At 40.5% G+C, this 10,015-nt stretch overlaps 1 protein-coding gene across 3 annotated transcripts in view; it reads right to left on the reverse strand.

Annotated features, from left to right (window-relative positions):
* Ppp1r42 (protein phosphatase 1 regulatory subunit 42) overlaps positions 1 to 10,015 on the reverse strand; it is a 40,551-nt gene that overhangs the window by 5,428 nt on the left and 25,108 nt on the right. The window contains exons 7-8 of one of the 3 annotated variants that reach the window (XM_021167540.1): positions 5,655 to 5,786; positions 3,148 to 3,307 (exon numbers count right to left, since the gene is read on the reverse strand). In XM_021167540.1, coding sequence (XP_021023199.1) covers positions 3,148 to 3,307; positions 5,655 to 5,786 — 292 coding nt within the window. Of the gene's footprint in view, positions 1 to 3,147; positions 3,308 to 5,654; positions 5,787 to 10,015 lie in introns of those variants that run through there. The other 2 variants (XM_021167549.1, XM_021167559.1) reach the window with 2 other exon arrangements.

Consider the following 10,015-nt stretch of genomic DNA (forward strand, 5'->3'; position numbering starts at 1 on the left):
TGTGTTCAGATGGTGTGTGTGTCTGTGTGTTTGTGTTCAGATGGTGTGTGTTCAGATGGTGTGTGTGTCTGTGTGCTTGTGTTCAGATGGTGTGTGTTTGTGTTTAGATGGTGTTTGTGTTTAAATGGTGTGGGTGTGTGCACGAGAGTGCGCACACACACATGCTCATTGGGTCTTGAACATATGACACTAGGCAAATATGTTCTACCATTGATCAATACTCCAGGGCAATTTATTTTTTCCTGGGGGACGTTTTGTGAAAACAAAAACTATATTTCTTTTCCTTCTTTCCTTTTTAGTGATTTAGTTACTTTAACTTATTTTATGTGCATTGATGTTTTGTATGCATGTATGTGTCTGTGCAAGGGTGTTGGATCCCCTAAAAATGGAGTCACAGACAGCTCTTGAGCTGCCATGTGGGTGCTGGGAATTGAACTCAGGTCTTTTGGAAGTAGACAGTGCTCTTAACTGCTGAGCCATCTCTCCAACCCCTCCAGACCAAATTATTAATACGTTGTCTTTTGTACCTTACCAATCTTCCAATTTTAATCTTACTGTCCTTTAGGATTTTGGTTTTGCTTTGACATTAACTTACTAAAGGTGGCATGGTTGCATTCATAGATGAAAGTGACAAGCCATACATTAGCCTTCTGCCTTGTATGTGTGGTATATTTCAATTGAAAATGGAAATTACATGAATGAATTGTGATATGGAAACAAAAATGGAAAGTAGCTCATGAGAGCAAATAAGATTTCCTCTCCTAATTACTAAAATGCATCAGGCACACCCCAAAAGTACTTGAGGAAGTTCGATAATTTGGTCACCTTTTATTAAAAAGAGACATAAACTAATGTTGCCATCCAATCAGACTTAAACCAAAACAGTATTTGGCATACTTTCAGGAAAATATATTTTCCTAAGGAGTTAATAAACATTTAAAGAGAGCTTTGCCTAACATTTTTTTCCATAGCTAAATCTGAAAACTCTGAATTGAACATACTCAGTTTCACATAGTGGCAGGAGTGTCTCACAAACCTCCTGTTCTGCTAGCCTTGTTTAGAGCACCCCATGCTTGCAGTGGAGATGGTTTCTATTTTAAAAGATGCCCTTCGCTCCGAGGTTGGTTAGGATAAAGAGAGGAGAGTGGTTCCCACTGTCTCTTTATTGTACTGCTAATGATCTAGACTTTGCACATGGATACAGAATGTATACTGTGCCACAGATCACTGTAGATCCAGTTACTATGTGGTAATGTATAATGTTCACCAACTTCATTTCCTGAGGCCATGTTTATTTTACTTGTTTGTTGTTTAATTCACCTTGTGACATATAAGCAGTACTTGTGGAAGCCCTTGACAAAGAAACAAAATAAAATAAAATAAAATAAACCAACCAACCAACCAAACAAACAAAAACAACCCACCACCACCACCAACAACAACAAATGGAGCTGTGGAGTTTATAGGTCATTGTCTGTCCTTGAGAGACTGTGTGTGGGGGGGGTGAGGCTCTGGATTTGCAGGTGGTGTGTGAACAGCAAAGCATGTTCTCACACAGCTCCCATGTTACTGTGAATGGAGAAGAGGCGAAAACCAAAACTAGGATTCCTTTTGCAGTCTTCCTCTCCTCCTTCCCTTCTTCCCTCCCTCCATCAAACTTTTCAGAGAACTACAAACTCTAGGTCTGCACTACTGTCAGCTGAGCTGCTCTGTGGCAGGCAGGGGTAGGGCCGGGCCCCAGTGCCTCCACAGGGCTTCTTCTGCTGGGCTTGGCTAGAGATTGTCAAGTCATGACTGAGAGACAGGATCCCTGAAATGAGCATCACTTGACAGACCTACCTGCCTGCCCTCAACAGGCAGTTCCAGAAAGATGAATACAACTCTCAAGTACATCTACTAGCTCTGATTACCTTCTCAGTGAAACATGTATTACCCTTCATTATAGTAATGAACTCTACTGTCCGACTGGAAGGTCAGCAGAGCAATCATTGGACTGCTATCAGTGCAAAGGAAGAGCTCCGTTGTAGCACAGTGGTAGAATGCTTGTCTTGCATGACTGAGGACCTTGGTTCAATCTCAGTACTGCTTGGGAGGGGGAAGGGAGGGAGATTAAACATATAGAAGGAAAACTGTCCATAAATGGGAACATGGTTGGAATAATATGTGTAGAATGTGTTAACATCTATCTAGCTAACAATGTCCTTAGCATTGCCAACATTATACATTACATCAATTGTGGCAGATCTGGCTCCCCACCTAGGTTGTAAAATACTTGAGATTAGGATTGTCTTATTTGAATTTTTTTTAGGACCTCTTTTGACTCAGGCTGGCCTTGAACTTGTTGTTTAGCTGGTGACAACCATGACCACTTAATCATCCTGGTCCAACCTCCAGAGTTCTGGGATTTTAGCTGGCCACTTCTTATTTGTATTTCTGTGTTATATTGTTTAATGCCTGGGAAGTATGTATTTTAGAATAAAGGAGGTTATTTCCTGGAATGGTATAAGTTTGTATAGAAGCAATGTAATTTTTTAATAAACAAACAAACAAAACAAAACAACCTTTTTGCTAGCAAGTTTATAACAGATTTATATAGAGCTGAAATAAGTTTAGAATCAAAGTTAGACTGGAGATTCAAATCTTTTTTTGGATCATAAACCCCTTTGGGAGTGAATGAAGCTTCCAATGTCTCCAGAGAATAGGCTCAGAACTTTTGGCTGGGAGCAGAGGAGAAAGTAGTCTACATACTCCCTGTGTGCCTCCTTTCTGCTGCCATCTGTCACACCCTCTTCCTTCCACCCCCTGTCACTAGAGCCCATCACTCCCTGAGGCCTCTAGGTGGTCCCTTTCCTCTCAAGATTCAGACATCTTTAGGGACTTTCCTGCCCCTACCTTTCCTTCCCTGAGTGCATCTAGAAACTCCCAACTTTTCTAGAACCATCCCTACCCTCCACAGTTTTATGAATGTTTGTGGTGACCAACATTAAAGTGTGTGTGTGTGTGTGTGTGTGTGTGTGTGTGTGTGTGTGTGTGTGTAAAAAGAACAGAGAACAGATAGCTAGGAGGATCTCTCTTCGTCTGTGTTGACAATGAGATAGCCTCACTCCCCTGAAAAAGACAAACTATAGAAACGTTTGAAGGACCTACCCTATGTCTTCAGTAATTGTAGTTCTATCTTCTTGGGGGCATTTTGAAGCTGCATTTCCGTGTACAAGGCATCTCTGCACATCGGAGAAGAAGATTACTTTAGGCTTACCCACCTGTGGGTAACAAACAGGAACTATGTGATGCACTGTTTCAAAGTTACCTGCAGCATACAAAGAATTAAAGGCATCCTGCTTTGAAACTAATTACCAGATTATCAAATAGTATATGTTAGTATCTTAAATTATATGTTATGGGATGGAATTAAACAAAGACAAATCTACAGTAAAGTCAATAATGATTTAATACCCAAAATAAAACATCACAGACGTTTACACATTAAAAAAAAACACAAGAAAATTCATAGTTAATTCTTTAGAGAAAATGAACATGTTAGCCTTAATAAAAACATAATTGACTTAAATATTGCTCTTTTAAATTTATTTTCAAAGTAATGTTTAGGGTGTGAACTAGTCATGTATAGTTAGTTGTTGAGATATGTTCATACCTTTACTTGAGCAGTTATCATTCTATATCATTTATGGTTTCTTGCATGATGTCCCTTTTAGTGGGGAAGGCCTTGTTTACCTCTAAGCCCTGTAAAAGTAACTTTTTGTTTGTTTGGGTTTTTTTTTGTTTGTTTGTTTGTTTTTTCGAGACAGGGTTTCTCTGTATAGCCCTGGCTGTCCTGGAACTCACTTTGTAGACCAGGCTGGCCTCAAACCCAGAAATCTGCTTGCCTCTGCCTCCCGAGTGTTGGGATTAAAGGCGTGCGCCACCACTGCCCGGCCTTAAAAGTAACTTTTATTCACCTGATATAACTGTAATCTCAGAAGCTTACTTCTGAATAAGCTCACCCTTTTTAGCTCTTTCTGAACTCTTTTTCTTTCTTTCTTCTTTCTTCCTTTCTTTCTTCTTTCTTTCCTTCCTTTCTTTCTTCCTCTCTCTCTCTTTCTTTTTTCAAGACAGGGTTTCTCTGTGTAACCCTGGCTGTCCTGGAACTCACTCTGTAAACCAGGCTGGTCTTGAACTCAGAAATCTGCCTGCCTCTACCTCCCAAGTGCTGGGATTAAAGGCCTGGGCCACCATGCCCGGCTGTAGGTTTAGTTTTCGTGTTTAATTCTATGTGTATTCCAATATTAATAAGATGCTTTGGTGTGGTACTGAAAGCCATAAAATGCTGGAGGGGGGAGGGGGGAGGAGCTAGAGTGCTATACAGTACTCTACCAGTGAGCTGGCATGCCCTTCCCTATTTTGAGACAGGAAAAGTTGCCTGGACCAGCCTCAAATTTGAACTCTCTCTGCCTTAGCCTTCTTAATATCTAAGAATACAGCCAGGAGGAAAAACAAGAAATGCCTCCTGTGTGCTTTACAAGTTTCAGACCCTGGGAGATGTGCATTGCTAGCACAGTGTCAACTATTGACATACTGTCAGCTAACCAAGTCCCAAACTCTCCTAAGTGCTTTCCAATGGTCCCTACTCAGAGGCAGGATATGGCAAGATCGCCAGACCCCCACCCTCACCGTGCCTTTCTACTCCACCTTCCTCACTTCAACCTTCTCCTAGAGTGACAGACCTCTGTGCTGTCTCTGCAACTGTCCTGCCCGGGGTCCAATCCCTCACAGCTGCCCTGGAATGCTTCCAGCTCCTGCATCCAAAGGTACCAAGAAAAGTTAGTTGTGGAGCAAGATGCTGAGACTCACACACTATTGTGGGTGCAAGAGGCTTATTGCACTAAAGACTCTGCGGGTCAGGTCTGGTAGGCTTCTTCATATGGCCAAGATAACTGTTACATTACTCTTATTTGCATTTAGTTGCATTAATTAGGCAGAGGCTAGGATGTCTTTTCTAACACAGCCAAGCATACCATAACCCAAGCATTTAGGCTCTAGCATGTGCACAAGACATGGACTGGCCACAGAGTGCAGGTCAGATGTGGTTGACTTATATTTCATTTTAATATTTGTTTGTTGATTTTACTGGATCTCATTCCATTGCCTAGACTGTCATGGAACTCATCATGTAACTCAGATTGGCCTTAAACTGATTGTGATCCTCCTGTTTCAGCATCCTGAGTGCTGGGTTATGGATGTGAGCAACCATGTATACAAATTTTTATCTTAATAAAAAAAATGGGATTGTTTTGCACTGATGTTATAGTGACTTAGGTTTCACAGTTTATAATTTGACTGTTTTATCATTTTATGCAACTGACATATGTACTTGCTGGAATAAAACCTCATATTTTCCCCACACTCAGCATGATCCTGTATGTGGCTAACACAGGCTCAGCCAGTGTGAACCCAGTGCAGGGTTTGTTCATACTGGCTACCATTTTCACTGCAGGTAAAATTTCTATCTTTATCTTCGTTGACAACTAGGTAACTGAATACACATTAAAGGCCAAAATCCCCACCACAGTAAACCCTCACCACTACCCACTTGGTTTTTGTAGCTTGTGTGACACTGCTCCCTTTGCTGGAAGTGGTGGCTAGTGATGAACACTTACTTATGTAGGAGTTGCTTGCATCCTCACTTCTGCTCCTCCTTTTCTTGCTGATTTTCTTGGCATCTTTGGATGCTTTCCAATTCGTTAGGAATTGTCTTTCCATATCTTTTATTTCTTTTCCATCAAGAAATTCTGGAGAAGACATGTATGTTAAAAATACAGTGTGTGTGTGTGTGTGTGTGTGTGTGTGTGTGTGTGTGTGTGTGTATACATATATATATGAAAATAAAAATATATACTTCCAGTTACAAACCCTGGTTCAAGGTCAATGGTGACCTGCCTTCAAGATCTGCTGGTACAATAGAGGCACATGCGTTTTGGGAGTAACCAACTACTCTCTGATGGCACCCATGCTTGACCCTGTGGCCAAGAGCCTGAAAGTGGATAAGCAATGAGGCTAGGGGAAAACTAAGTCCTATTGTTCTGCTAAAGGAACACATGCTATTAGGAAATGACTCCTAATGAGTCAGTGCCTTGTTCGGCCGTTGTCAGAGAAGCTTCTTGCAGTAGATGGGAACTAACACCAACACCCACAACTGGACACTGCACAACGAGTGAGAGACCAAGCTCTCGGTCATAAATGGGGTGTCTTCAATTAAGGCCCACCCCTCCTCCCCAGGACTCAGAGATATATGCTGAAGAGGAAGCAGAATGACTGTACAACCAGAAGTAATGTCTGCTGCAAAGAAGCAGGGACCTCCAGACAGAACAGTGGTGCACATATGAACCCACAGGGACCATATACATCCCATAGAGCATGTCCAGGGCCTTCACAGATAAATGGGGGCCCATCACTGAGATGGGAAGTGGACATGGGTTCACAATCCTACCAAGAAGCTATCTGCAAGTAATATCTCCTGGGAAATGAAAACTTAGCTTCCTCCTAATAATTCTCTCTGGATAAATTAACTATACTTCAGGGTAGGTCCCCATGCCCTGGTAGGCCCAATGTTTGTATTTGGCCAACAAATACAAACTCAGTGCTATTTTTTGTGGACTTTTCATCTCATTTTGCTTTGTTTGGGCATTTTTTAAAAAATCTCATTTGTCTTTTGCTTATATATTTTGGGTTTTGTTTTTGTGGTGGTTTGGTTTTTGTTTTGTGTGTGTTCCTTCTTTCTTTCTTTAAAGAGAAAGAAAGGGCATGGCATTGTGTGGGGAAGTGGAAAGGTGAGGATGGTCTGGGAGTTGTTAGGGAGGGGAAAACCTGATCAAAATATAGCATATACATGTTTTATTAAAAAATAATTGGGGGGCTGGAAAGATGGCTCAGCAGTTAAGAGCACTGGCTGTTCCTCCAAAGGTCATGAGTTCAATTCCCAGCAACCACATGGTGACTCACAACCATCTGTAGTTGGATCTATTGTCCTCTTCTGGTGTGTCTGAAGACAGTGACAGTGTACTTATATATACATAAAATAAATAAATAAATCTTTAAAAAATAATTAAGAAAAATCCTTACTTATACACTTATTTTTAATTTTATGGTGTGTGTGTGTGTGCATGTGTATGTGTTTCCATGTGTGTGTGTGTGTGTGTGTGTGTGTGTAGTCTTTTTCCTCAGTGCTAGAACCACTAGCGTGAGTCAGCCTGCTTGGCCTTTGACGTGAATCCTCATTTATGGCACACCCTAGACTGACTGCATTATCCTTCTGGCCTTTACACTTATACTTGTTGAGTTTTTCTCTATTTTTTAGTTTCCTGATTTAAAAAATATGCACTTATTATAAACAACTGAAACATAATGAAAGAAGAGAAAAAAGGTCTTTTGTTATTCATACCCTGCCTTCCCCCACTGAAGATGCTCACTGGGAACAGTTTGGACTTGATCCCCCTTCTAAGATTATGTTCGTTTTTAAAGTAGAAATGTTACAATGCAAGTAAAATCATATTTATAAACTTAATTATTGGTCTTAGAACAAAATAATATAAAAGCCAGGCATAGTGGCACACACCTTTAATACCAGCACTCAGGAGGCAGAGGCAGGCAGATTGCTGAGTTTGAGGCCAGCCTGGTCTATATAGAGAGTTCCAAAATACTCAAGGCTACACAAAGAAACCCTGTCTCAAATATATATATCATATATACACACACATATATGTATATATACACATAAATATATACATATATGTGTGTGCATATATACATACGTATGTATGTGTATGTGTATATATGTGTATATATATATGTATATATATATAAATAAAACTACCTATATACATATGTTTATATACCATATATAAAAATGTATATATAGTAAGCATTCTAGTATATGTCTTTTAACACAATTTCTGATAGGTGACAATTTATTATATATGGATTGTTTATAAAATAATAAACAAGTCCATCTTGCCAACTTTATACGCCCCAGTACAGGGGAATGCCAGGGCCAAGGGGTGGGGATGGGTGGGTGGGGGTCTGGGGGGGGAGTGTATTGGGGACTTTTTGGATAGCATTGGAAATGTAATTGAGGAAAATACTTAATTAAAAAAAAAGAGAGAAAAAAATAATAAACAAGTCCATCTTGCCAACTTTATACGCCCCAGTACAGGGGAATGCCAGGGCCAAGGGGTGGGGATGGGTGGGTGGGGGTCTGGGGGGGGAGTGTATTGGGGACTTTTTGGATAGCATTGGAAATGTAATTGAGGAAAATACTTAATTAAAAAAAAAGAGAGAAAAAAATAATAAACAAGTCCATCTTGCCAACTTTATACGCCCCAGTACAGGGGAATGCCAGGGCCAAGGGGTGGGGATGGGTGGGTGGGGGTCTGGGGGGGGAGTGTATTGGGGACTTTTTGGATAGCATTGGAAATGTAATTGAGGAAAATACTTAATTAAAAAAAAAGAGAGAAAAAAATAATAAACAAGTCCATTATTTTATTTTACCTATATTTGTACCACATAAAGTGGTTTATGTGGCTTTTATTTAATAAAAAGACTATCTTTTCTAACAGTGTATCTGTATAATTCTTAAGCTGTTTTTCATCATCTGAGTAAGGTCTTCCACTGAGTCCCAGACTGTAGTAAGGATACAGGAAAAGTTTTTTGGTCATGTTCTTTCAGGGTGCCTGAGACTACTCTGAAAAAAGTTGATTTGGGGCTGGAGAGATGGCTCAGTGGTTAAGAGCACTGACTGCTCTTCCAAAGGTGCAGAGTTCAATTCCCAGCACCACATGGTGGCTCACAACCATCTGTAATTGAATCTGATGCCCTCTTCTGGAGTGTCTGAAGACAGGGACAGGACAGTGTACTCAAATACATAAAATAAATAAATCTTTAAAAAATAAAAGTTGATTCTACTGTTGAAAGATTTAATGCTGCCACTTAAATACCTGCAATATTGTATTAAAAGTATTGTTTTAAAATAATGTTGTATTTAAAGTATAAAGTAGAGTAATATACAGAGTGTAGTGGTCTGTTCCTCGCCCACAGGTGACAGACTCCAGCATGCAGGAGACTGCAGGCAGCAGGCAGAGTGCTGGCCCAGAAGGACCACATTTACCCTGGCCAGGGACACGTATGGTAATGTTTAACTCAGGCAAAGAGATTAACAGCTACCAATCAGACAGCCCTGCCATCGTGGTGTTATACACTTGAGGTAAATATGCCTTCTCCAGATACCTTACTAGTGTCACGTAGTTCCTAACTGTGGCTGGCTGTGGGCACCAGAGGCCTTGTCGCTGGAGGTGTAATGACTTTACATTTTTTGTACCTTTCTTACCTAAATGACAAGCACTTTCCAAACTATAGTTCGAGGAGTTGGCAAGGTGTTTTGCCATTATGCTTTTTTGGACTTAAAACCACATCAGCCACTTTTATGCTCAGTTTCTTACGTGCTTGTCTTTATTAATGCCTTTACATATGTGCTTCTTTTAGTAATTATATAACTTGCTAGTGTATTTTGGGCGACTATATATTCACGTGTATGTACACACACACACACACACACACACACAGTCTTGCGTAATCTGATTCCATGTCATTTTTAGCACATAGTCTTGCCTAAGGCTCTTATGCATAGAGGTGATTTTGGAGAGAGAGCAGGTAACTGACAATAGAGTGAGATTGATTTCACTTTAACAATTTGTTCTCCACATGAAATGTGCTTTCCACCCACGCTATGTAAACCAGGTCTGTAGGGTTTGTTTCATTTATTGAGGACTGGGTAAACTGCAAAACATAAAATGGTCCTTCATAGATTTTTAACTTTTATTGTTGTTGTTGTTGTTGTTGTCTGGTCTTAAATGTGGTAAAAAGAAGATAAATGAAGCCGGGCGTGGTGGCGCACGCCTTTAATCCCAGCACTCGGGAGGCAGAGGCAGGCGGATTTCTGAGTTCGAGGCCAGCCTGGTCTACAAAG

This window comes from Mus caroli, chromosome 1 (assembly GCF_900094665.2).
Source record: "Mus caroli chromosome 1, CAROLI_EIJ_v1.1, whole genome shotgun sequence".
In the NCBI taxonomy this organism is placed as follows: domain Eukaryota; kingdom Metazoa; phylum Chordata; class Mammalia; order Rodentia; family Muridae; genus Mus; species Mus caroli.